Below are 27,657 nucleotides of genomic sequence, written 5' to 3' on the forward strand. Positions count from 1 at the left end.
TATTCAAATTCATATTATCAACAAATCTACTATCTCATCTTCCTATTATGCAAAGCTTGATGTCAGGAAAATACCTGACTTTCAAATCTACACAAGACAGAAAGTTCTGCAACCTGCAGCTTCCCAAGCGCTCAAAATCCTGTGCAACCTTGCCATACCAGCTGATCGGCCCATTGTGTTAGAGACGGGGAGGGGGGGGGACGGGAGAGGGAACTACGGAGAGAGGCAGGGGGAGCTGGGTCTCCTATGTGTGATTGTTGAGGTTGGGTCTTATCCCCTTCTCTGAGGGCCTTCGACACTCCGTAGCACTTTCACAAAGGGAGAGCCATGGAGCTGAACTAACCATTCACCCAGAGCCACGGAAGGAGGGTGAGAGTCCGCCAGCCCAGCCCCAGGAGAGGAGCACCCAGTGGCAGCCACTCAACAGGGGATACAGGCAGCTCCGAGGTGCTGGCTCTCTTTATCTCCTTCCAGGCACCACCACCACAGCACCAAGGGGTTGGTTAATGAGTTGGAGGAGGCAGAGGGAGTGGCTGTACACAAGGGGCTGAAGTTCACCGAGACACAAGCAGCAGGTGGAGGGAGAGATTGTGAGAGAGAGCCTGACGCACTGACGCTGTCAAGGAGACACACACACCCTCCACCTGACTGAGGTAGGTGAAGCAGTGTTTGACGGGTGAATGCTCCTTGTTTGTTTCCTTGTGTTTCCAGGGGGGTTGTGGTGCACGGCGCTTGTGGTGCACGACTCTGGGAACAGGCTTTGATTTAGTGTGGATTGGACACCAATTCCGAAAGGGAGAAGGTTGTTTCGTGAGTAAACGAGACCTGGAGTCAAACCCTTAGGGCTGACTTTCCACCTAAGGGCTTCAGAGCTGTCAGCAGGTGTGAGCACGTGTTTGTGTGTAATGTGTTAGTGTGTCCGTTTGTATGGATGTTTAAGGTCATCTGTTTCTTTGAGCCTGCTTACATATGTGCACTGTTTGTGTGCCCCTACTGGCATTGTGTGTATGTTGTGTCTCTGTACGCGCCTACTGCGTGTGTGTGTCTGTCTGTCTATCTGATGTGTGTATGCAATCACAGGTCATTGCAAAGCTGAGGGGAAGTGCACCGTATGTATGGCGCTGCCTGCAATGTTTCTGTGTCTCTGTACGAAGCCTACTGTTTGTCGGTGTATGCATGTGTACGTGCATGTCTGTACATCACGTGTAGCCTGTGCCTCTGAGTGTTGGCAAGTCCGTAGATACCTTTCGGTAACCTGTCTTGCTCTGAATTTTCCCATGCCCGCCCCTCTTCTCTAATCAGCAGCGTTTCTGAGGGGCTCCTGTGTTGAGTTGTTGCATGACTTCAGGGGAACAAAAGTCCGGCCCATTAGTGGACCAAACAGCTCCCCACTGTAGCAGTGCACCTCCCACTTAGCGTTTGCCAAATTTGAATGGTCCGTTTAACTTTGTGAAGTTCTTTGAAGATCCATTTGGCCCGGGGAAACGAAGGCAACCCGGTCCAAATAACACAGAGTCAGACCACAGTGGTCTGATCTTTTGGACAGTGGTCAGACAGAGAGGCCAACGAAGGACAAGGAGGGAGAGAAGAGAGTGGTTGGCTGAGGGAAGGGGCCTCCATGATAACAAGAAGGCTTGAATAACAGCCTTCATTCAATATTTGGTTCAGCTGTAGTTCATACTGTACATCATGCTTAGCCTGTAAGTGGTTAGGGTTTGTAAATTGTTGTGGTGTGTGCATGTGTGTGTGTGTGTGTGTGTGTGTGTGTGACGTGTGTGTATACATTTGCAGGTCATCATAAAGCTGAGAGGAACTACAAGGGTTAATCATTTGTGCATTTCAGACCATATTTTGGATTGTGGTCAGGAGACCTGGAGGGTTGATAAGAACTGCACATTTTAGAGCAGCCTTTTATTGCCCCCAGCACAAGGTGCACCTGTGCACTGATCAAATCAAATTTATTTATAAAGCCCTTCTTACATCAGCTGATATCTCAAAGTGCTGTACAGAAACCCAGCCTAAAACCCCCAAACAGCAAGCAATGCAGGTGTAGAAGCACGGTGGCTAGGAAAAACTCCCTAGAACTCCCTATATGGAACATTTCTGGGATATTATATTTCAGCTCATTGGACCACATTGGAACACTTTACATGCATGTTGCATTTATATTTTTTGCTCAGTGTACATGCAGTTGTTGTCAGCAGCCAAAAGAGAGATCTTCTGGTAGTTCTGGGCTAATGCAAGACAGCAAAATCTTGTGTGTTAAAAGTCATGTAATGATTAACTAGGCTATTGAATCACTGATACTTATTTTACATAATGTATTAGAAATCATTTATGCATACATCCTCTGAGTCAGCAACAGTCGTCTAATGGCTTCATTAAGTATAGTCTCCTCAACTGTCTCCACACTGAAATACTGAAATAAATTAGCAATTAGCTAATTGCCAATGTCAGGCTGGGTCTGTAGTTCTATTTGGCATATCCCATTTAAAATAATTGTGTTTATTTGAAAGAGTAGCCTAGATGTTTGGATTATATAGCTAAATTAGCTAGCTAGCTCACATTGTAATAACGTTAAACTTCGTCTAGCTAATAGTTTATTACTTTGGCTTCATATATATTCATATAATATATATATATATATATTTGAAATAAATAATCAACTTTGTTTACCTTACATTGAAAAATAATGTGTTTATTGGTGGGCTACTTGGTTCAGCTGTAGTTCATACTGTACATCATGCTTAGCCTGTAAGTGGTTAGGGTTTGTAAATTGTTGTGGTGTGTGCATATGTGTGTGTGTGTGTGTGACGCACGCCACTGTCCTCTTGCATGTTCATGTTGGAATGGCAGTTGTTTTTTTTTAATTGACCAAAAGGTACTATACAGAAACCCTTTGAGTTCCGACAAAATTTCCATACTCATAAAAAGCTTATTTCTCTCAAATTTTGGGCACAAATTTATTTACATCCCTGTTAGTGAGCATTTCTCCTTTGCCAAGATAATCCATCCACCTGACAGATGTAGCATATCTAGAAGCTGATTAAACAGCATGATCATAACACAGGTGCACCTTGTGTTGGGGACCAAAAAGGCCACTCTAAAATGTGCAGTTTTGTCACACAACACAATGCCACAGATGTCTCAAGTTTTGAGGGAGCATGCAATTGGCATGCTGACTGCAGGAATGTCCAACAGAGCTGTTGCCAGAGAATTGAAAGTTAATTGCTCTACCATAAGCCACTGTCATTTTAGAGGATTTGGCAGTACATCCAACCGGCCTCACCACCGCAGACCACATGTAACCACTCCAGCCCAGGACCTCCACATCTGGCTTCTTCACCTGCGGGATCGTCTGGGGGGGTGGGGTGGGGGGGGGGGGGGGGGGGGTGGGGGGGGGGGGGGGGGTGGTATTTCTGTCTTTAATAAAGCCCTTTTGTTGGGAAAAACTCATTCTGATTGGCTGGGCCTGGCTCCCAAGTGGGTGGCCCTATGCCCTCCCAGGCCCACACATGGCTGCGCCTCTTCCCAGTCATATGAAATCCATAGATTAGGGCCTAATGAATTCATTTCAATTGACTAATTTTCTTCTATGAACTGTATCTCAGTAAAATCTTTGAAATTGTTGCATGTTGCGTTTATATTTTTGTTCAGTATATATACCTATTTTAGGAAAGGGTTCCTTAAGCTCATCCAAAAAACCAAAAGGTTCTATATAGAACCCCAAAGAACCCTTTTTTCTAAGAGTGCATAACCTACAGAAAACCATAATACAACCAACGAAGAACAAATAACACACACTGTATTATCTGCATTATAAACTGGGTGGTTCGAGCCCTGAATACTGATTGGTTGACAGCCGTGGTAAATCCGAACATATACCACAGGTATGACAATACATTTATTTTTACTGTTCTAATAACATTAGTAATCCGTTTATAATAGCAATAAGGCACCTTGGGGGTTTGTGGTATATGGCCAATATACCATGGCTAAGGGCCGTATCCAGGCACTCTGCGTTGTGTTGTACGTAAGAACAGCCCTTAGCCATGGTATATTGACCATATACCACACCCTCCTGGGCCGTATTGATTAATTGTGCTTCCCTTTACTGACCAAACCCACAGACAGACCAATAATACACAGAAACAACCCATACTTATAACAAACTCCAAATCACCAAGCAACTACATTAATATTGAATGGGAATTTCACTGATACAACACGTTCAGTTTGAAACTAATTGATGACCAAAGCCAACTCAAACACAAAACGGCTAGCTTTCATGGTATTCATGGAGATATTGTGTTCTGTACATTCTAGGACTTTCTTCAAAAGAATTTAACACAATTGTTTGGGGAAAAAACAAACATGTAACACACAAGTCATTACTGTGCAATTAAGAATCATTTTCATAGAAATACCTGGTAATTTTCTATAGCCTAAAATAAAGTGTTCCTCTAAATGTATATTCAACAGCAAACAAACAACAAGGGCAGGCAGGAGAGGGTTGACCACAAGTAAATATGAGTCACTACTGATGAGGAGGACAAACACAATGAGACAGCTATGGACTAAACACTTGTTTCTAGGAACAAGGTCGCTCGGCACTAGATGAGAGAAGGCACACACACCTGTATGCATATCACATCTGCTTGCCATATATGGTCACTGAGGTAATGGACAATCAAGTGTGTGTGTGTGTGTGTGTGTGTGTGTGTGTGTGTGTGTGTGTGTGTGTGTGTGTGTGTGTGTGTCTGTTAGAGAGAGAGAGGGAAAAATGCAGGTGCTGTAAATGGGGTGGTAAGATCCTGCTAGATCCTGACATATCTCACCCTTTCCTCTCCACTCCTGCTTCCACCACATTAGGTGAGTCCTTTGTACAACGTACCAAGCTATTGGTCGGTTCCTGTTTGTTTCCGCGAAGATAAAAGAGGGTTTATGTTGAACAGGCTCTGTCTTGATGTAGACAATAAAGGTGAAATGTTGACTTGGTTACTGTGGAGCCTTGGAGAGGTAGGCTAAGCTGACCTGCGTTAGATGCCGCTATCGGCTACAGTAGTGTCAACCTGCAAATGTTATATTGGTATTAGGATACACAGACATTTAAATGACTGTACAACACTTCAGCTTGACGCATTGAAAAAGGATGGATCACTGTAGATTTTGGGCACCGATGGTGAAAGTCTTCATGCCGTGACATGGTTGTTGCTGTAATAGATACACGTGGGCTACTTTTTTAGCTTTTGTGATCCATTTCACAGCTAGCATTTGTGTGCAAATTTTCCTATGTATTTTTTACATGTTAGTAGATGGCATGAGAAGGGTGGAGAAAGCAACCTAATGAACCAAAACCAAGGACAACTAGGGCATGACCACAGGCACAGTCCCTTAGAAATTAGGCAATGCTTGGGCTAAAAAACTAGGACGTATCGTGTCTACACACACAAACAATTTCCAGACCATTAAACTTGGTATTAAACTTGTGCAGCTTTCTAAAATGGGGACTTGACTGATCAACCAGGTGAAACAGTGTCTTACCGTTGTATGAGTTATTGTAGTTCACTGTAGTCCACATGTTGAGGGGATGTACACTACCGTTCAAAAGTTTGGGGTCATTTAGAAATGTCCTTGTTTTTGAAAGAAAAGCAATTTTTTTGTCCATTAAAATAACATAAAATTGATCAGGAATACAGTGTAGACATTGTTAATGTTGTTGATCTTCAGTTTCTTGGCAATTTCTCGCATGGAAAGTCTTCATTTCTCAGAACAAGAATAGACTGACGAGTTTCCGAAGAAAGTTATTTGTTTCTGGCTATTTTGAGCCTGTAATCGAACCCATAAATGCTGATGTTCCAGATACTCAACTAGTCTAAAGAAGGCCAGTTTTATTGATTCTTTAATCAGAACAACAGTTTTCAGCTGTGCTAACATAATTGCAAAAGGGTTTTCTAATGATCAATTAGCCTTTTAAAACTATAAACTTGGATTAGCTAACACAACGTGCCATTGGAACACAGGAGTGATGGTTGCTTATAATGGTCCTCTGTACGCCTATGTAGATATTCCATTAAAAATCACCTACAATAGACATTTACAACATTTGCAATGTCTACACTGTATTTCTGATGAATTTGATGTTATTTTAATGGACAAAAAATGTGCTTTTCTTTAAAAAACAAGGACATTTCTAAGTGACCCCAAGTATTTGAAAGGTAGTGTAGATGTTATAGTATGGGGAGGGATCTACAACACTACTACCCTACATCACCTTAGTAAGAGGAGAGATGTCATTTGGCACTATGCCAGGCCCTCACCCGATGGGGCCATATCAGTCAATATTATACCACAGGGTGCTGCCCTGCTTGGTCAACGTCAGGGGTTGGTAGTAACTGTAAAGCTATGGGACCTTGAGGTCACAGGCAGGATGATTATCACAGTGCAATAAAAGTTCACCGATCATGAACCATCTCCACCTTTGAACTGGGTTGAGGAAATCAGTGGGATTCATTTCATGGTTGGTTGGCCTGGGAACAGATGTGGGAGGAGGAGTGTCCTCTGTCAACCTGTCACTAAACCAACGTTAGGCCCCTCCTTCATCATAGAGTATTATCCAATCAGGACACAGCGAATATAGGTGTGGTTGCAATGAGTCATTATTGTATTACTCTATCAACAGACCTCTGAATAGCAGTTAGAGGATAATTATTTTCCTCATAAAGTTATTGTTTTATGATAAGCATACACGCATCTATACTGTGGTTAGTTCATAAGTAGAAAGACAAATTATGAGTGCATTGGTCTCACTAATCCTCAATTGGAAATGCTAATAGACTAAATATAATAGTAATAATGTTTTTGAGGACGTAGATTAAGCAGTGGTATAAATGTAAACAGTAAACACATACAGTACACACACTAACATTGACCAACCATACACAAATGAGTTGCTGGAGGAGTAAATCATCAAGCTCTCAGAGTCTCACTGTAAAATCAGATGTCTAAACCTTTGTCTACAAGCTTCACATTTCGAAGGTTAAGCTTTGGGATAGGGTTCAAACAAACCAAAAAAAACGAGTGCCTAGCACTGGGATTGGACAAGTAACCCTCAGAGCTGGAGCTCGCAGTTTACGCCCACCTGCTATTCCGACCACAATGCCCTAGCAAAACCCAAGCCTACTTTATTGTAATAGCACTCACCGTTTCCCCCTGGTGGCGGATTTTGAAGTCATCTCCTAACGTCCTGCTTACCCAACCGGAGGTCTAGTTTCGCAGTGGATGTGTGAATAGCCTATCATGGGTCTTTGTAATTATGAGCGTTATACCCATCAGTAAATGTACCAATGATGTAGGGTGGGGCTTATGATTGATTGATTTACAAACACTCGGGCTACAAAGGACACAGTGTGATAGACATTTTAGGGCTCTATTCAATTTGCATCGGAGAAATTTGGCTTTCCTGCTTTAGTGGAGACTACGTTCAAGGTAAACGCTGCTTATGGCGGCTCAATCGGAAATTACCTTTAGATTTCCAGTCGCAGAATCTGATTGAATAGAGCGCTTAGTCTGTTTCAGCAATGGCTGCTGTTTGGTTTAGCAGCCATATGGAGACAGCTGGGAAGTCTGCGGTTACAAGAAATGGGCAGAGAGCAAACACAGCACAATAACACGTCATGGTCCACTTCTCATAAACTGAACTATGCATCCTCTATGGTCTATCAGCAGCCAGCCTGTCTGCCAGCCACAGATAGCATACTGATCCAGCTGGCCCTTATACTCTCAATAGGAAGATGCTTTCAATGGGGACAATTTTTTGTTTTATTTAAAAAAAATGTAAAAATCACCTTTATTTAACCAGGTAGGCCAGTTGACAACAAGTTCTCATTTACAACTGCGACCTGGCCAAGATAAAGCAAAGCAGTGCGACACAAACAACACAGATTTACACATGGAATAAACAAAAGCACAGTTAATAACATAATAGAAAAGTGTGTGCGAATGAAGAAAGATTAGGGAGGTAAGGCAATAAATAGGCCATTGTGGCGAAATAATTACAATTTAGCAATTAAACACTGGAGTGATAGATATGCAGAGATACTGGGGTGCAAGGGAGAAAGAAAAAAAGCATTTGGGGATGAGGTAGTTGGGTGGCTATTTACAGATGGGCTATGTACAGGTGCAATGATCTGTATGCTGCTCTGACAGCTGATGCTTAAAGTTAGTGAGGGAGATATGAGTCTCCAGCTTCAGTGATTTTTGAAATTCGTTCCAGTCATTGGCAGCAGAGAACTGGAAGGAAAGGCGGCCAAAGGAAGTGTTGGCTTTGTGGGTGACTAGTGAACTATACCTGCTGGAGCGCGTGCTATGGGTGGGTGCTGCTATGGTGACCAGTGAGCTGAGATAAGGTGGGGCTTTACCCAGTAAAGACTTATAGATGACCTGGAGCCAATGGGTTTGGAGATGAATATGACGCGAGGGCCAGCCAACGAGAGCATACAGGTCGCAGTGGTGGGTAGTATATGGGGCTTTGGTGACAAAACGGATGGCACTGTGATAGACTACCTCCAATTTGCTGAGTAGAGTGTTGGAGGCTATTTTGTAAATGACATTGCCGAAGTCAAGGATCGGTAGGATAGTCAGTTTTACGAGGGTGTGTTTGGCAGCATGAGTGAAAGATGCTTGGTTGCGAAATAGGAAGCTGATTCTGGATTTTATTTTGGATAGGAGATGCTTAATGTGAGTCTGGAAGGAGAGTTTACAGTCTAACCAGACACCTAGGTATTTGTAGTTGTCCACATATTCTAAGTCAGAACCGGGCGGGCAGGTGCAGGCAGCAATCGGTTGAATAGCATGCATTTAGTTTTACTTGCATTTAAGAGCAGTTGGAGGCCACGGAAGGAAAGATGTATGGCATTGAAGCTCGTCTGGAGGTTTGTTAACACAGTGTCCAAAGAAGGGTGGAATAGTAGTCCTGTTATGTGGACGTTTTGTCCCTATGTTGTTGGGGATTATATCTATCTGATATTCAACTCAAGGCTTTTCGCAGTGGACATTTAAATACAGATTAAACATAGGCTAGTCCGGGACAAAAATACATGCTCTGTGCCAAATTTCTATTGAAATATTTTATTTGTTCAGGACTAGGCTTAGCCTAATGTCTCGTGATCAGATTGTGTGCAGATGACAAAATTACGCAAGAGTTTACTTCATGGTTAACAGAGATTCGGTTTAGCCTAATCTGTGTCTGAGATACCGGTCTTAAAGGTTTAAAGCCTTCATAAGGTCATTGTTCTCCATCTCTCTCTTAGATTCATAGAGAAGAACTTGGCTACCATAAGAACTTGGCTTCGGCTCGCAGCAAAATGTACCAACTAAATGACCAAACATAATGTGTCAATCCCTTAATTTATGCTGTGCAATGGAATAGACTATTACATGAAACACACTTTAGATGCATTTTCAGTTTTGAGATAGATTGTAATGAGTCAAATAAGCCATGAGACCATAGCAGTATAACCATTATAGACACCGTTGTAAGGCGGCACCATGTGTTTTGGCACTCAGGAAATTGGAGACTGCTGTATGTGTTCAAGGATGTGGTAACATTTGGGCGGTACTGAGGCTTTCACTTCCTTCAATGTGGCCAACTGTTTACAATACTCCTGCAATGGTTTCTTCAAAATAAGTGGTTCATTCGAGTAGGGTCCCACCCTGCTTTTGACAGTAAATGAGCACATAGTGAGATACTCTTGAGCAGTATACTCCCATTACCATTCTGTGACCTGAGACAGAAAATGAAATAATCTACTGAGGTGACATCATTGACTCAGCAAATGAACAACTCAAAGATATGCGGGTCAACACCAGCACCAGCTGTCAGAGCAGCTCACAGATTACTGCACCTGTACATAGCCCATCTATAATTTAGCCCAAACAACTACCCCTTCCCCTACTGTAGTTATTTATTTATTTTTGCTCCTTTGCACCCCATTATTTATATCTCTACTTTGCACATTCTTCCACTGCAAATCAACCATTCCAGTGTTTTACTTGCTATATTGTATTTACTTCGCCACCATGGCCTTTTTTTTTGCCTTTACCTCCCTTATCTCACCTCATTTGCTCACATGGTATATAGACTTATTTTTCTACTGTATTATTGACTGTATGTTTGTTTTACTCCATGTGTAACTCTGTGTTGTTGTATGTGTCGAACTGCCTTGCTTTATCTTGGCCAGGTCGCAATTGTAAATGATAACTTGTTCTCAACTTGCCTACCTGGTTAAATAAAGGTGAAATTAAAAATAAAAACATTTAAACTCCTCCCCTTAGTAAGTCATACAAGGTAGCGGAGCCAGGTAACACTAAGAAACAGTAGAGTTGATAGAGTTTGTGTCTGTTTTGATTAGGTTTTCAGTATTCTAAGTTCTCTGTGTCATGGTATGGAATAGTACTGAATGTGTATACAAAATAATTAATTCAGGTTAGCGAGTTCCATTAAGACATAGTGAACCCCGCAATGACTCACATACACCCCCCCCCCCCCTTTCCTTCTAGGTATCTTTTCTAAGCTGAATCTGGCACCATGCCACAGATGCAGGTCAAAACCCAAGTTGCAAAAGTCCTCAATAAAACCACACCAGGGCTGCAGATATGGAGAATAGAGGTGAGACACCAGAACATATATATTTGGTCTTCACTACACACAAAAAAGGTGCTACCTAGAACCTAAAATAAATATTTGGCTGTCCCCATAAGAGAACCCTTTGAAGAACCCTTTTTTGGTTCAAGTATAACCCTTTTGGTTCCAGGAAGAACCCTTATGGGGTCCATGTGGAACCCTTTCCACAGAGGATTCTACATGGAACCCAAAAGGGTTATACCTGGAACCAAAAGGGTTATACTTGAACCAAAAAAGGGTTCTTCAAAGGGTTATCTTATGGGGAGGGCCGAAGAACCATTTTGGAACCTTTTTTTTCTAAGAGTGTGTAAAGAATATGATAGCAGAACAAACGTCTAATATGTCAATGCCATTCCAAGTTAGGCTCTTAATCTAAACTTTTTCACACAAGGACATTAAATGCTATTGAACTTGTTCATATTTGCCTATTGGTCAGGACATGGAGATGGTGCCCTTCTCTTCTAAAGCATATGGACAATTCTATGAAGGTGACAGCTATGTCGTTCTATACGTAAGTAATCAACGTAACATTATGTTGGCGTATTCAAAACTACTCCTAAAAAGTGGCCTATACGGACAAAATACACAAAGTGACATCCCAGTAACATATTTCTGTCTGATCCTGTAGACCAATAAGATGCGTAGCTCGTTCACCTACGACCTCCACTATTGGCTGGGAAAGGCCACCTCCCATGACGAGCAGGGGGCGGCGGCCATCTACACCACTATGATGGACGAGCACCTGGGAGGCATGGCTGTGCAGCACCGTGAGGCACAGGGCTATGAGAGCGACACCTTTCGTGGATACTTCAAAAAGGGCATCATGTGAGTGATGTACATCAAACTACACCTGTCTACTGTGTGGATAATATGTCATGTCAAACTATTTATAGACAATCAAGTTCAGTTCCTTCAACTCATTATTCACACATCATCAGAGTGCAACGTATATTGAACACTGAACGAGAGACCTCGGTTTAATGTTTGTGTAAATTTGTGACAGTATTTCCTTGCAAACGTTTAATTTATATACTTTTTGATTTTGTGACCCCTACCATCTGCCCTGTGATTGCCGAAGCTAGCTACTAGCCTAGCTGGGAGCTATCATTGTCAAACTAGCAGGGTTTTCCACAAACAGCTTGAACACAGTACACGACACAGTTAGCCCTTGTCCCATGGTTATTATTCTCTGCTGCTTTTCCCCTGCAACCGGACCTGGCTGGAACTACAATGTATTGCTACCAACATCAGCGATGCTGCAACCAACAGTATGTGCAAAGATACTGCTTTTGTCCTCACTGCTGTGAGCAAATCTTTAGGAGGACACATTTCAGATTTTTTGGATTTATAACATAATCCAGTTAGAATCAGGAATTCCCCAGGGCAACTATCTAGGTCCCTTGCCTTTTCAATCGTTACTTACGACATACAGCTGGCTTTGAGTAAAGCCAGTGTGTCTATGTAGGCAGATGACTCAACACTATACACGTCAGTTACTACAGTGACTGAAATGACTGCAACATTTAACAAAAGAGCTGCCGTCAGTTTTAGAATTGGTGGCACGGAATAAGTTAGTCCTAAATATTTCAAAAACTAAAAGCATTGTATTTGGGACAAATCAGTCATTAAACCCTAAACCTCAACTAAATCTTGTAATGACTAATGTGGAAATTGAGCAAGTTGAGGTAACTAAACTGCTTGGAGTAACCCTGGATTGTAAAATGGATGGATTGTAAAATGTTCATACAACAGTAGCTAAGATGTGTAGAAGTCTGTCCATAATAAAGCGTTACTCCTCATTCTAAACAACACTATCAACAGGGCAGGTCCTACAGGCCCTAGTTTGTTGCATCTGGACTACTGTTCAGTCGTGTAATCAGGGGCCACAAAGAGGGACTTAGGAACATTACAATTGGATCAGAACAGGGCAGCATGTCTGGCCCTGAAATGTACACGAAGAGCTAACATTAATAATATGCATGTCAATCTCTCATGGCTCAAAGTGGAGGAGAGATTGACTTCATCACTAGTGCGTAAAGAATGGTGCCGGAGGAGATGGCTGCCGTTTTACGGGCTCCTAACCAATTCCGCTATTTTGTGTGTTTTTTGTGTTGTTTGTAACTTATTTTGTACATAATGTTTCTGCCACCGTCTCTTATGACAAAAAATAACTTCTGGGTATCAGAACAGCGATTACTCACCTCGAAATGGACGAAAAAAAATGATTTAACGAGTCGGACGCAAAGGATTTACTCCAGATACCGGACCAGGCCCAAATCCCTTTCATTCTCATTAATATAAGATGCCGATACGGGGGACCATCCGTCCTATTGGCCAACGTGCAATCATTGGAGAATAAACTGGATAAGCTCCGGTCAAGTCTATCCTACCAACAGGACATTAAAAACTGCAATATCTTACATGGATAATATACAATTGGCTGGTTTTTCTGTGCATCAGCAAGACAGAACAGCTGCCTCCCTTGTATTACCACAAGGGGTGGCAGTCTGTGTCTATTTGTCAATAACAGCTGGTGCGCGAAGGTTTTAAGGTTTTGCTTACCTGAGGTGGAGTATCTCATGATAAGCTGTAGACCACATTATTTACTAAGAGTGTTTTCATCTATATTTTTCGTAGCTGTCTATTTACCACCACAAACCGATGCTGGCACTAAGACCGCACTCATCGAGCTATATAAAGTCATGAGCAAACAAGAAAATGCTCCTCCAGAAGCACTGCTCCTAGTTGTCGTGGACTTTAATGCAGGAAAACTATTTTCTACCAGCATGTTACATGTGCAACCAGGTGGGAAAAAACCTCTAGACCACCTTTACTCCACGCACAGAGATGCTTACAAAGCTTTCTCTCGACAAATCTGACCATAATTCCATCCTCCTGACTTACAAGCAAAAACTAAAGCAGGAAGCACCAGTGACTCGCTCAATACGGAAGTGGTCAGCTGATGCAGATGCTAAGTTACAGGACTGTTTTTTGTTCTGGGATGGCATTGAGGAGTATACCACAGCAGTCACCAGCTTCATCATGAATTGCATTGATGACATTGTCCCCACAGTGACCATACTTACATACCCCAACCAGAAGCCATAGATTACAGGTAACATCCACACTAAGCTAAAGGGTAGAGCTGCCACTTTCAAGGAGCAGGACTCTAACCCGGACGCTTATAAGAAATCCCGCTATTCCCTCAGACGAATCATCAAAGAGGCAAATCATCAAGACTAACATTGAATCCCTACTACACCAGCTCCCACGCTCGTTGGGTATGTCAGTGCTTGCAAATTATTACAGACTACAAAAGGATGCCCAGCCGCAAGCTGCCTAATTGCACCTTCCTACCAGGCGAGCTAATGTAGGTATTACAGTCATAGACTGTTCTCTGTGCTGCCGCACGGAAAGAAGTGCTGGAGCGCATTTGAAAGAGGGGTCTCAAATGAGCATAGGGGGTTTACAGGGTGTGTGTGTCTCAGTCATCAGATCACAACCCAAGTGAACACTTATGGGAGATTTTGGAGCAGCACCTGAGACAACGTTTCTCGTGGCAGAATGGTGTCGCATCCCTCCAATAGAGTTCCAGACACTTGTCGAATCTATGCCAAGGCGCATTGAAGCTGTTCTGGCCAAACACCCTATTAAGAAACTTCATGTTGGCGTTCTTGGCAGTTCCTGTAGATTGTAGTGATATTATATAGCCCCCTCCCCTCTACAGCAAAGGCTGTTTCCTCTTGTAGTGTTTCTTTATCTAATCTTAAATTGCATCGCAACTGATGGTCAGAGGGGATGTTACTACAGCAGGCAGGATAAAAAAAATAAACCCTGTGAGGAAGTTAACACAACCATCACTTCTGCATTCTGGCTTCTGAAAAAAAGCATAATGGTCAGGCAGAAGAGTATGTAGGGTGGAGTGGAGTCAGAGTGGTACAGCGCAACATAAATAACTTCAGAACCAAACAGTGACGCACAACGCAAGCTGACGTACCTAATATGTAATGGTATTCAGCAGGGTTCAATTTAAATTGAAGCCAGTCAATTCAGGAACTGAGTTGAATTTTAAATTTAAAAAAAATGTAATAAATAGTTTATCCATTCTATTGAGAAGTCATTGTAAATATATGCCTATTTTTCAATTATTTATTTCGAATGTCAGTTTACTGACATCAATTCAAATGGACCCCTATCCTGGTATTAATTCCACATAATGACAGCTTTCAAAACCATCATTGATGGCTGTCATCTGACAGCACTCCTTGTGTGTGATTTTCCACAGCTACAAGAGTGGCGGCGTGGCGTCTGGGATGAAGCAGGTGGAGACCAACACCTACAACATCTGCCGCCTGCTCCATGTCAAGGGAAGGAAGCATGTGGTGGCTGGAGAGGTGAAAAATAAGTACTCCCTTTTCCACATTTTGATACGTTACAGCCTTATTCTAAAACTGACAAAATATTTTTTCCCCTTCATCAATCTACACACAATACCCCATGGTGACAAAGCAAAAACAGGTTTTTAGAACTGAAATATAACATTTACATAAGTATTCAGACCCTTTACTCTGTACTTTGTTGAAGCACCTTTGGCAGCGATTACAGCCTCGGGTCTTCTTGGGTATGACGCTCCAAGCTTGGCACACCTGTATTCGAGGAGTATCTCCCATTTTTCTCTGCAGATCCTCTGTCAGGTTGGATGGGGTGAGATAGCACAGCTATTTTCAGGTCCCTTCAGAGATGTTCGATGGGGTTAAAGTCCAGGTTCTGGCTGGGCCACTCAAGGATATTCAGAGACTTGTCCCGAAGCCACTCCTGCGTTATCTTGGTTGTGTGCTTAGGGTCGTTGTCCTGTTTGAAGAAATCTTCACACCAGTCCGAGGTCCTGAGCTCTCTGGAGCAGGTTTTCATCAAGGATCTCTCTGTACTTTGCTCCGCTCATCTTTCCCTCGATCCTGACTAGTCTCCCAGTCCCTGCCGCTAAAAACAACCCCACAGCATGATACTGCCACCACCATGCTTTACCGTTGGGATGGTGTCAGGTTTCCTCCTGACGTGGCACTTGGCATTCATCAGACCAGAGAATCTTGTTTCTCATGGTCTGAGAGTCTTTAGGTGTCTTTTTGCTCTAAGCGGGCTGTCATGTGCCTTTTACTGAAGAGTGGCTTCCGTCTGGCCACTCTACCATAAAGGTCTGATTGACTGCTGCAGAGATGGTTGTCCTTCTGGAAGGTTCTCCCATCTCCACAGAGAAACTCTGGAGCTTGGTCAGTGTCCATCGGGTTCTTCGTCACCTCCCTGACCATGGCCCTTCTCCCCAGATTGCTCAGTTTGGCCGGGCGGCCAGCTCTAGGAAGAGTCTAGGTGGTTCCAAACTTCTTACTTTTAAAAATGGTGAAGGCCACTGTGTTCTTGGGGATCTTCAATGAGAAAGACCATTTTTGGTACCCTTCCTCATATCTGTACCTAGACACAGTCCTGTCTCAGAGCTCTACGGACAATTCCTTCGACCTCATGGCTTGGTTTTTTCTCTAACGTGCACTTTCAACTATGGGACCTTATATAGACAGATGTGTTCCTTTCAAAATCAGAATTACTTATGCAAATAAGGTATTTCAGGTATTTTTTTTTTTAAACAAACTGTTTTTGCTTTGCCATTATGGGGTATTGTGTAGGGGGTCTGAATACTTTCTGAATGCACTGTATATATTTCCTTTCTTGATAACTTAGCTTACCTCTTTAACTGTTCAATTGTCATTCAATTGTCATGCACATTGATTGATTAAGAAGTGTTATGAGTTTACATTGGTATCATAATAGTTATGAGGTTGGGAGATTGGGAACCTATTTAACTGGTTAGCTGAAACCAACTTCATAAAATTGCTAGGTGGCTAGTATTAATGAGAAACAACATTTAAATTTGACCTATTCATCAAGAAGGAATCAATAGGCTACATAAATTGAGAAAATTAATTTACAAGCATACCTCCGTCAGCTAAAATCAAGTAAAACGCTGTGTGTATGTCACCCTCTCTCTCCTCCTCCACTGACGATAAGGGCACTCACTAGTGACTAAAGTATCTAGTGACCTGACTAAGCATCTCTTTGCTCCGTGCACCTTGGAAGGAACCACTTACTAGGGAGAATAGGGGGGATACTCTTTGCCTGATCCAGTTACTGTGCCCCCTCTGCCAAATACCTCTGACCAATCGTTTAGTAAATAATAATGATAAAGCGTGGGCTTAGAAATTATGTTTAGTCATGAATTTAACATCTGAAAATGTAAAAACAGGACAAATATGAGGAGGCATGTGCCTCTGTACCCCCTACGTTACTTGATATAACCACGTCAGCATCGAGTAAAAGCCTCAATCTCCCTAGTAAGTGGTTCCTTCCTGTTGCTGTTTGTAATCATATTGTTAATAAAATTCAGGGAATGTTATAATGAAATTAATCTGTGAGTCCTTTCCATCCCCATCCATCACCTTTTCCATCACCATCCATCCATCCATCCTTGAGCACAGGTGGACATGAGCTGGAGCAGCTTTAACAAGGGGGATGTGTTCCTGCTTGACCTGGGCAACCTCATCATCCAGTGGAACGGACCCAAGAGCAACCGTATGGAAAGACTCAAGGTAAGGAGAAATTTATAACCAGTGAAAAAGTGGCTGGCACTTTTAGTTTTTTTTTTTTTACTTTGGTGCATAATGAATGTGTGATAGGTGAAATCATGGGTCAAACTACATTGCCTTCACACCTCCAGGCATATCAGATCAGTGATAACCACGAGGAAGAGAAGTGAGGAAGGGTGCATTTTTTAAGGATTCAAACAAGGCCCCTAAGTAGGAAGACCTCTGCCTATAAACCTAGCCCTTACAGCATGGACAAGCATACAATTAAGACTGGATTGTGGTTCCAATGGCTCAGTGGGGTAGAACAATTGTGAATGTTGACCGTTCTGTAAGGTTGATGTTGTCGCGGATGTTGTTCTTTGCAGGGAATGACTCTAGCCAAGGACATCCGTGACAGGGAAAGAGGGGGACGGGCGCAGGTTAGCGTGGTGGAAGCTGATGATGAGAAGTCTTCCGAGGAGGCCATGAAGCTGATGAAGCAGCACCTGGGAGAGACGAGACGAGACATCAGGGACAGCATCGTGTCTGATGACGTGGTCGACCAGAAGCTGAGGTCCAGCGTCAAGCTCTTCCAGTGAGTGCTGACCACCTCAGGGATGTTTATAACCTCCTTAGGACCTGTCATAGACATTATAAACTCTTATGACTGACATTTCATAGACATTATAACCTCGTATGACCTGTCATAGACATTATAACCTCGTATGACCTGTCATAGACATATACGTAGCAGATATGTAGCAGATGTGAACTAGCTAGTGAGAGTTAGCCATCATGCAGTATGTTACACGGTTGGCACGCTTCTCATTATTATAGAATTATTGTGAAAAATAACAGAATTATGTTTGTTCTGTGCAGTATCTCAGATGCCCAGGGGAACCTTGTGGTGCAGGAGGTAGCAGTGAAGCCTCTGTCTCAGGACCTGTTGAATCACGAGGTCAGACTCCTTGTCAATCATGGAAAGGGGAGGGAGCATGATAAGGGGAAGGGTTTTGGTGGCACTTTAGTGTTCAGTGCTGAAATAACAGGGTAATGTCCGGAAAGTAATAGGAAACAACAGGGAAATAAGGCAGCAACGACCAGATATGAACTAATAACCCATTAATAGTTTGATTGTAGCTGCTAAATACTTACAGTACCAGTCAAAAGTTTGGACACACCTACTCATTGAAGAGTTTTCTAATACTTTTACTATTTTCTACATTGTAGAATAATAGTGAAGACATCAAAACTATAAAATAACACATAATGAATCATGTAGTCACAAATCTAAATATATTTTAGATTCTTCAAAGTACACACCCTTTGCCTTGATGTCAACTTTGCACACTCTTGGCATTCTCTCAACCAGCTTCATGAGGATTGCTTTTCCAACAGTCTTGAAGGAGTTCCTACATATGATGAGCACTTGTTGGCTGCTTTTCCTTCACTCTGCAGTCCAACTCATCCCAAATAATTTCAATTGGTTTGAGGTCGGGTGATTGTGGAGGCCAGGTCATCTGATGCAGCGCTCCATCACTCTCCTTCTTGGGCAAATAACCCTTACACAGCTTGGAGGTGTGTTGAATCATTGTCCTGTTGAAAAACAAATGATAGTGGGACTAAGCGCAAACCAGATGGGATGGCGTGTCACTGCAGAATGCTGTGGTAGCCATGCTGGTTAAGTGGGCCTTCATTTTAGATAAATCACTGACAGTGTCACCAGTAAAACACCCCCACACTTCATGGTGGGAACTACACATGCAGAGATCATCTGTTCACCTACTCTGCGTCTCACAAAGACATGGCGTATGGAACCAAAAATCTCAAACTTGGACTCATCAGACCAAAGGACAGATTTCCACCGGTCTAACGTTCATTGCTCGTTTTTCTTGGTACAAGCAAGTCTCTTATTATTATTGGTGTCCTTGAGCAGTGGTTTCTTTGCAGCAATTAGACCATGAAGGCCTGATTCACGCAGTCTCCTCTGAACAGTTGATGTTGAGAGGTGTGTGTTACTTGAACTCGGTGAAGCATTTATTTGGGCTGCAATCTTAGGTGCAGTTAACTCTGATGAACTTATCCTCTGCAGCAGAGGTAACTCTAGGTCTTCCTTTCCTGTGGCTGTCCTCATGAGAGCCAGTTTCATCATAGCGCTTGATGGTTTTTGCGGCTGCACTTGAAGAAACTTTCAAAGTTTTTGAAATGTTCCGAATTCACTGACTTCATGTCTTAAAGTAATGATGGACTGTTGTTTCTTGTGGCTTATTTGAGCTGTTCTTGCCATAATATGGACTTGGTCTTTTACCAAATATTTCCCTGTTGTTTCCTGTTAAATTCCGGTCGTTACCCTGTTGTTTCCACAGCTACATACTAACTATTAACAGGTTATTACCACTTTCTTACCTGGTCATTGCCGTCTTATTTCCCTATTGTTTCCTATTACTTTCCGGATATTACCCTGTTGTTTCCACAGCTACATACTAACTATTAACAGGTTATTACCACTTTCTTACCTGGTCATTGCCGTCTTATTTCCCTATTGTTTCCTATTACTTTCCGGATATTACCCTGTTATTTCAGCACTTTTATCCACATTTTAAAGTATGTGGGCGTGCGCCATGAAATCATATTGACTGAGCTTAAGCATAATAAAATGATCAGGCTCATAAAAGAATGAGAAAATGATAAGGATATCCTCTTAGCCGTGGTGTATTGGCCATATCACAAACCCCCGAGGTGCCTTATTGCTATTATAAACTTGTTATCAACGTAATCAGAGCAGTAAAAATAAGTGTTTACCTATGGTACCTGTGTCAAACCTGTGGTATGCGGTCTGGCTTTTTTTATGGCAGTTTTGGAGCAGTGGCTTCTTTCTTGTTGTATGTCAGTATAGGACTTGTTTCACGGTGGATATGGATACTTTTCCACCTGTTTCCTCCAGCATCTTCACAAGGTCCTTTGCTGTTGCTCTGGGATTGATGTGCACTTTTCGCACCAAAGTACGTTCATCTCTAGGAGACAGAACGCATCTCCTTCCTGAGCGGTATGACGGCTGCGTGGGCCCATGGTGTTTAAACTTGCGTACTATTGTTGAACGTGGTACCTTCAGGCGTTTGGAAATTGCTCCCAAGGATGAACCAGACTTGTGGAGGTCTACACAATTTTTCTGAGGTCTTGGCTGATTTCTTTTGATTTTCCCATGATGTCATGCAAAGAGGCACTGAGTTTGAAGGTAGGCCTTGAAATACATCCACAGGTACACCTCCAATTGACTCAAACTATGTCAATTAGCCTATCAGAAGCTTCGAAAGACATGATGTCATTTTCTGGAATTTTCCAAGCTGTTTAAAGGCACAGTCAACTTAGTGTATGTAAACTTCTGACCCACTGGAATTGTGATACAGTTAATTATAAGTGAAATAATATGTCTGTAAACAATTGTTTGAAAAATTACTTGTCATGCACAAAGTAGATGTCCTAACCGACTTGCCAGAACTATAGTTTGTTAACAAGACATTTGTGGAGTTTTAATGACTCCAACCTAAGTGTATGTGAACTTCCGACTTCAACTGTATTTACCCATTGATTCTTGAAGAATACAACTTTTAGCTTCGTTCAATTGTCGTACCCAATCAGAAACTCGAACATAAGCTTGTTTTACTCCAATGTTTGTAAACAAAGTAAATGTAAACTAACACTGTACTGTATAGCCACAAAACATACATAAAACTATCATTTTAGTATCCATAGCTCTGTCTATGAATTTGAGACTGGTTACATTCCCTCCAGCCCCATCCATCAGCTTTTTACCGAAACAGTGGCAAGGGCATGCAATGAATGGAATGGTATCAAACAAATGGAAACTAGGTGTTCGATGTGTTTGAGACCATTCCTTTGAGATTCCGTTCCAGCCATTATTATGAGCCCCTCCTACCAATTTAAAATGCCACCAGCTACCACTGCTTTTAATGTAATATTAAAATGCAATCCAGGTGGTTAGGTTGTGTTATTATATGAAGCACAGTGATAATACATTAAGTTGTTGTATAAATACAAATGATCTGACATTGTTTTCCAATTGGAATTTGGTTGTGCTTTTCGATGGTTGTCTTTTTGAGTGGGTGAATTTGACCAAAATGGCCACCTTGAAATGTCGTAGTGTGCCCAGTGGGCTGAATCTGTTAGAATGGTTGCAGATATTCTGACTATGCCACACAAGAGTTGTGCAGCAATGAATAATGCAGTGCTGACACTCATTTAGGCAAACAGTAAACCTCTTTAGTTGGCGGTAGAGGTATCAATAAATTCAATTCTATTAATTGAAACATTATCTAATCTAAATGAACTAATTTCACAGGATTGCTATCTGTTGGATCAAGGTGGTATAAGGATCTTTATCTGGAAAGGAAAGAAGGCTTCCAAGACAGAACGGTCCAAGTCTTTGGATAAAGCAGAAGTGAGCTGCACCTCGACACATTTTAGTTTCACAATGCTTTTGATATCCCTTTGCTGTCCCCTGGATGCTTTTTAGTTGAATACGGGGGGGGGGGGGGGGGGGTCCTAAAATATCACCCCCTCCCCCCTTTTTGTACAACCCAGATACCAGTTACTTCAACAAGTTAACCCTAAAAATCACCTGGATACCTGAAACACGTATTTCGGTCCTGGATCACAGATACACACAATCCCTTACCAATTCAACTCTCTCTGACACCCATAACTCTTACCCAACCTAATTTAAGAATACTTAAAAAAAACGGAGGGGAGTGATATTTGAGGACCCCTCTGTATTCAACTAAAAAGTATCTTGTAATTCTAGGCATACAAGAAGGCGAAGGGCTACCCTATCTCCACCTACGTCGAGACGGTGAATGATGGTGCCGAGTCTGCCGTGTTCAAGCAGCTGTTCCAGAGGTGGAGCGTGAAGGGTCAAACTGTGGGGATGGGGACCACAAACTGTCCAGGCAAAATTGGTGAGCAAGTCACACAAAAAAAAACACTGATTGAGCCAAAATTGGTATCTCTAAATGTTTTTTCTTGACAATGCAGCCAAGGTTGAGCAGATCAAGTTTGATGCTACTTCCATGCATGCAAGGCCTGACGTGGCTGCCCAGCAGAAAATGGTCGATGACGGAACAGGTGAAGCAGAGGTTGGTAACAACCTGTAATAACTAGCTTTGACAAAATAATTATTCATAATCCTCCCCTTTAAACTGTATATCCAATGGAAATCAACACTTCCCATTTTCCTCCAATCAGGTGTGGAGGTTAGAGGACAGTGAACTGGTGCCTGTGGACAGGAAGTGGTTGGGCCACTTCTATGGAGGCGACTGCTATCTCATCCTCTACAAATATGATGTCAGCAATAGGAGTCACTACATACTATACATATGGCAGGTCAGAACACCCTACTATCCAACATTCCCTCTTTGGCATTATAGGCATAGCTCTCTGTGATGCCTGGCAATCAAGCTTTGATAATACCAGAAATGTTTTATATGAGCAGAGCTTAATTCCATGACTTAGTCTCTGGCTTGCTTGCTTTCCATGCAACCTTATGCAGAAATGTACAGGAACTATGGTGTGTTTGATGTGTACAATGTAGGGTCGCCATGCAAGCACCGGTGAGCTGGCTGCCTCTGCTTTCCAAGCCGTGAACATCGACCAGCAGTACAACGGTGAGCCAGTTCAGGTCCGAGTGCCCATGGGGAAAGAACCACTCCACCTCATGGCCATATTCAAGGGCAAGATGGTGGTCTATGAGGTAGGCGCTTCATGTTATTCATGGTAAGGGATTTCAAATGTCAACTTACAAGAGGTGACTGAAATATGAGACCACATAGATCTTATTCAATTACGAGACAAATTCAAAAAGTCCAAATTATGTTTGACATCATTTGGTTCCGTCTTGGTGATTGGAATCTCACCATGAATGTTATCCTAGCTCATCATCAATATTGCAATCATGGTTTGCAGGAGGGGAGCTCCAGGGCCAACTCTGCACATGTCCAGCCGGCGGTTCGTCTCTTCCACATCCACGGCACCAACGAGTTCAACACCCGCGCCATCGAAGTGCCAGCACGCTCCTCGTCCCTCAACTCCAACGACGTCTTTGTGCTCAGCACTGACACTTGCTGCTATCTGTGGTACGGAAAGGTAAGCACCATTTCAGAGAAATGCCATAAACGTATAATCCAGGTTTGACAATGTAACAGTTCTCCAGTTAAGCACTGATGAGGAGAGTACAAGGGCTGTACCTAGTTATGCGACAGGTATGACTCTTATCCCTTGCAGGGCTGTTGTGGTGATGAGCGAGAGATGGGCAAATCCCTGGCAGACATCATCTCCAGGAGGGAAAAACATGTAATCGCAGAGGGTCAGGAGACGGCTAACTTCTGGCTAAATCTGGGAGGCAAGACCCAGTATGCCAACAGCAAGAGGTACCACACTTCATCCCTTGGTTTTATAGTTCCCTAAGGGTCCTATTCGACTGAACTCAGTTAGCGGGTTGAAATGAAATGTATTCATAAAAGCATTGTACTAGACAGCAAAACACTGTCTAGTACAATGTAACTGAAAAATGACATCCACGTCTGATGCCTTCTGCCTGGGTCATCTGTGGTCTCTACCAAGGCTTCAGGAAGAGCACAACAACATCACCCCGCGTCTCTTCGAGTGCTCCAATCAGACAGGCCGCTTCCTGGCCATGGAGGTCACCAACTTTAACCAGGACGATCTGGACGAAGATGACATCATGCTGCTGGACATCTGGGATATGGTGAATACCTGTATTTTTAACCGTGGAATCCAAACTGATGTGCTGTGTTTCCCCGTTGTTTCAGTTTGGTCTTCAGGCAGGATACTACTGTACTGTCCTTTGGTCGTCTCTATCAATCAGTGCTGAGCGATTAGTGCTTTTTGGGGTTGGTTTGGTTTCAGTTAGATTATTAAGAAATAATCACATTTTTCATTTTGGTTTTCGATGATTTGAATGCTGTAACACAGAACAGAACAATGAATAAAAGTTCAGTGATGCTAGTGACTGCTCATTACTGCTTATTCCCTTATTAACCATCATTTATTCACATTACTTCATCAAATATTTCAGTTGAAGTGTATATTACATATGTTTTATTTGAGGACTTTATTATCTGACAAAATCACTATTTTGTACATCTTCAAAGAAAATAAGGCAAACTTTTATGACTGCTGAATGCCAACTATAAATCACTTTGATAATGTATTTTCAGGTAGATGCCTCGCGAAGCAACAGCCGCTCTCTATATGCCCTCACGATTGCGCATTCTTGTCCCTTCCATTTCAGGCTAAAAGAAAGATTATGGTCATTGTAGTTAGTTATCACACTTTGTAGATAGGTAGATTATTGGACTGTCGGAAACTTCAACTCCCTACTACATCGTACAGTTGAGGCTAGATCTAATTTATCTCTAGAGAAACTGTGCAATGTGCGCATTGAGCTCACAGAAAAAAAACGAACAAACAGGAATTCAAATAATTGAACAGCTGTCAGTCAATTAGTTGTTTAAAAAAAAACGAAAAATAAAAGACATTTCAGTTAATCGCTCAGCACTACCATCAATCTACGATCTGGAAGGTTGGTTCTTTTAAAACACAGGAGGTCCTCTTCCTCCTCAGGTGTTCCTGTGGTTGGGCAAGGGAGCTAATCAAATAGAGAAGGAGAATGTGGTCCCCACGGCACATGAGTACCTGAGGACCCACCCAGGTGGTCGAAATGTGGACACCCCCATCGTGCTGGTCAAACAGGGCTTTGAGCCTCCCACCTTCACAGGCTGGTTCCACGCCTGGGACCCACACATGTGGAGTGTATGTAGCATGCTTTGTAGTCAAGATAATTATGAGATGATAATACATATTGTAACAGGGTCAAATACGTATGACAAGCCTAACAATGCATTCTAACTGCATAATGATGCATTTCACCGCTTGGCTTCAGGTAGTGTTACCAAAGTCTCTTTACTCAGGGCACAAAAGATTGAATTAAACAAGCTGCTTTGCTTTGTATATCTACAGGGAGGGAAATCCTACCAGGAGTTGAAGGCTGAGCTTGGGGACGCCAGCGACTTCATCCAGATCACCGTGGTGAGTCTCTAATCTCTCTCAAGCCCACTCACGTCACCTGATTTACGAAACAGTTCTCATGTAAACATTCTTTACAAATGCACAGTGCAACGTACAGTATGCAATCCAAAGGAATTGTACAGTATTTACGTGTTCATGTTAATATGCATTAGAAAAAAATGTCCACCAATGAAGTTCCCAAAGGTCTAGCCACGATTTGACCGGGTGTTCTAACCTAGGCAAGTCAAATCCAAATAATGATTGTATCGTCATAGAAACCACAGTCAGATATGATTTTCTGCTCTGGTTAAATGAATGGTCTGTTGTCTGTTTATGGCTACAGGACAGAAGCACATCCAACTCTACTCAAAAGAACTCCAAGAGCATTGGAGAACCACTGCTGTCCCCGACCGTTGGGGCCACCTTCCCTGCAGACAAGCTGTTGAACCGCCAGACAGAGGACCTGCCCGATGGGGTTGACCCCACCAAGAAGGAGGTAAAATAACAATGGATCTCCATGATTGGTCTCTCGCCAGTCTATACTTCAGTGTAGCTGTCAGCTAAATTCCTGATTAATGTAGTCAGTCACTCATCTATTTTAACATGTAATATACCATACCTCAATCTTTTCCAGGAGTATCTGTCCAATGCTGACTTTGCTCTGATCCTGGGTGTGTCCCGGGTAGAGTTCTACTCCATGCCCACCTGGAAGCAGCAGAATCTGAAGAAAGAGAAGGGTCTGTTCTAGGAGAAGAATATCTGCACCTCAGGTCTCATTTTGACAGCGTAAAATAGCAGCGTGCTGTCGTCAAATCACACGGTATCTCCTCAAATACTCTCTTGGGAATCTAGTTCATAGGGAGGTTGGAATGCAAGAACTATACATCTTAATTCTGTATCTTGAATTTGCACCGTTATTCGTGCATCCTTAAACTCCAAACATATTGCCCCTGCGTGGACTTTGTATCATTCCAAATTAGATCCACTAAAACAAAAGTATAGGGAGAATATCAGACATGGCGAACACTAGCACTGCTTTTTTGCGGTGTCAAAATTAGGCCCCTCGTGTTTTGTCATCTAGCCTTGCAATTCAATCATTCACACATTCTCAGATAACCAACAGTAAGTTGGTTATCAAATGACTGTGCCTTAGGCTTTTTTTTTTTTTTCTGAAATGTTGCTGTTGTAATTTAAACAATCAAGTTATGGAGAGGAAAAGTGTAGGGGATAGGAATAATTATATACGTTTTGTTATCTGAGATTTATCATAGGCACAATAAGCAGCACTTTTCCCCTGAATTGCTACTTGTGTCACCGAATTCTACCTGGATATATAATGTAGATGTCAAGCATTTAAGACTAAGCAGGAGATGATATTGGTTCTATACTTTATTTTCACAATGAGCCTTATTAACATTGAAAATGTGTCTAAAATGTTTCTTTGTAATGCCAATATTCAGAGGACCGCAAGGGCTTAGTTATATGTTGTAGTGCAGAAATATAAAGATGAGTTACTTCATATGCTTTATAATATAAATGTTTAGATCTAATGTATCAATGAAATTCAAGATTGTCAAATGGGGATAACTACTGCGCTATTTAGTTTTTGTCTTTATATGAAGACCCTTCAAATGCCATGCTGAATGGCAGTCAATAAAGATAATATTCCCCACTTTGTGTAAGTTCAATACCTTCAGCAAATCATAATAACTAAAACTGGATGTGAAATGAAATAGCAAAGTGTGGTAAAATACAGTTACTAACAGGGTTCCCATGCTTTTAAAAAACAGTTCTGTACCATAACAGTATAAATCACTTTCGTTTCCAGTTCAGATTCTGTTCTTCTAATCATTTCTCTGTTCTGTTCCCGGAACCGATTCCAACTCCTGTCTTTACTTGTATAAAAGCTGTGGAAGGAAACGTGGTTAGTTGAACTGAATGATAAATCCCATATCGGTCTTTCACAGTCAGGCCAACCCCTGTACTGTGCAAGTAGGCTAAGGTAGGCCTACTATTGAAGCTGGGGCCAAGACTAATTTCTCCAGCCTCCTGAGGTTGAAGAGGCACTGTTGCGCCTTCTTCACCACACTGTCTGTGTGGGTGGAACATTTCATATTGTCAGTGATGTGTACGCCAAAGAACTTGAAGCTTTCCATCTTCTCCACTGCGGTCCCGTCAATGTGGATGGGGCATGCTCCCTCTGCTGTTTCCTGAAGTCCACGATCAGCTTCTTCATTTGTTGACGTTGAGGGAGAGGTG

The 27,657-nt window shown here is 42.4% G+C and overlaps 1 protein-coding gene across 4 annotated transcripts; it reads left to right on the plus strand.

Annotated features, from left to right (window-relative positions):
- The first annotated feature begins 219 nt into the window (after positions 1-219).
- On the plus strand, positions 220-27,070 carry LOC110520005 (villin-1). Of its 4 annotated transcripts, none has more exons than XM_021596956.2 (20): positions 220-653; positions 10,561-10,669; positions 11,121-11,195; positions 11,313-11,509; positions 14,970-15,078; positions 17,209-17,319; positions 17,682-17,890; positions 18,175-18,253; positions 21,656-21,754; positions 22,118-22,271; positions 22,348-22,448; positions 22,558-22,695; positions 22,904-23,062; positions 23,275-23,454; positions 23,593-23,738; positions 23,932-24,076; positions 24,955-25,143; positions 25,351-25,419; positions 25,742-25,894; positions 26,033-27,070. In XM_021596956.2, exons 2-20 carry the CDS (start codon positions 10,589-10,591, stop codon positions 26,144-26,146), a joined length of 2,508 nt encoding a protein of 835 aa, XP_021452631.2. In that variant the 5' UTR covers positions 220-653; positions 10,561-10,588; the 3' UTR covers positions 26,147-27,070. The 4 variants fall into 4 exon arrangements, with proteins under 4 accessions (XP_021452631.2, XP_021452634.2, XP_021452632.2 ...); XM_021596959.2 differs by lacking the exon at positions 220-653 and adding an exon at positions 664-810; XM_021596957.2 differs by lacking the exon at positions 220-653 and adding an exon at positions 698-882.
- Positions 27,071-27,657: the final 587 nt, after the last annotated feature.

The sequence above is a fragment of the Oncorhynchus mykiss genome, chromosome 3 (genome assembly GCF_013265735.2).
Source record: "Oncorhynchus mykiss isolate Arlee chromosome 3, USDA_OmykA_1.1, whole genome shotgun sequence".
NCBI lineage: Eukaryota > Metazoa > Chordata > Actinopteri > Salmoniformes > Salmonidae > Oncorhynchus > Oncorhynchus mykiss.

What these genes read in the sequence shown, in the direction of transcription:
- LOC110520005 (XM_021596956.2), top strand. Translation starts at nt 10,589, where the DNA reads ATGCCACAGATGCAGGTCAAAACCCAAGTTGCAAAAGTCCTCAATAAA. An exon ending in ACCGTATGGAAAGACTCAAG is followed by an intron (nt 17,320 to 17,681) that starts GTAAGGAGAAAT and finishes TGTTCTTTGCAG; the next exon opens with GGAATGACTCTAGCCAAGGA. An exon ending in ACGGAACAGGTGAAGCAGAG is followed by an intron (nt 22,449 to 22,557) that starts GTTGGTAACAAC and finishes TCCTCCAATCAG; the next exon opens with GTGTGGAGGTTAGAGGACAG.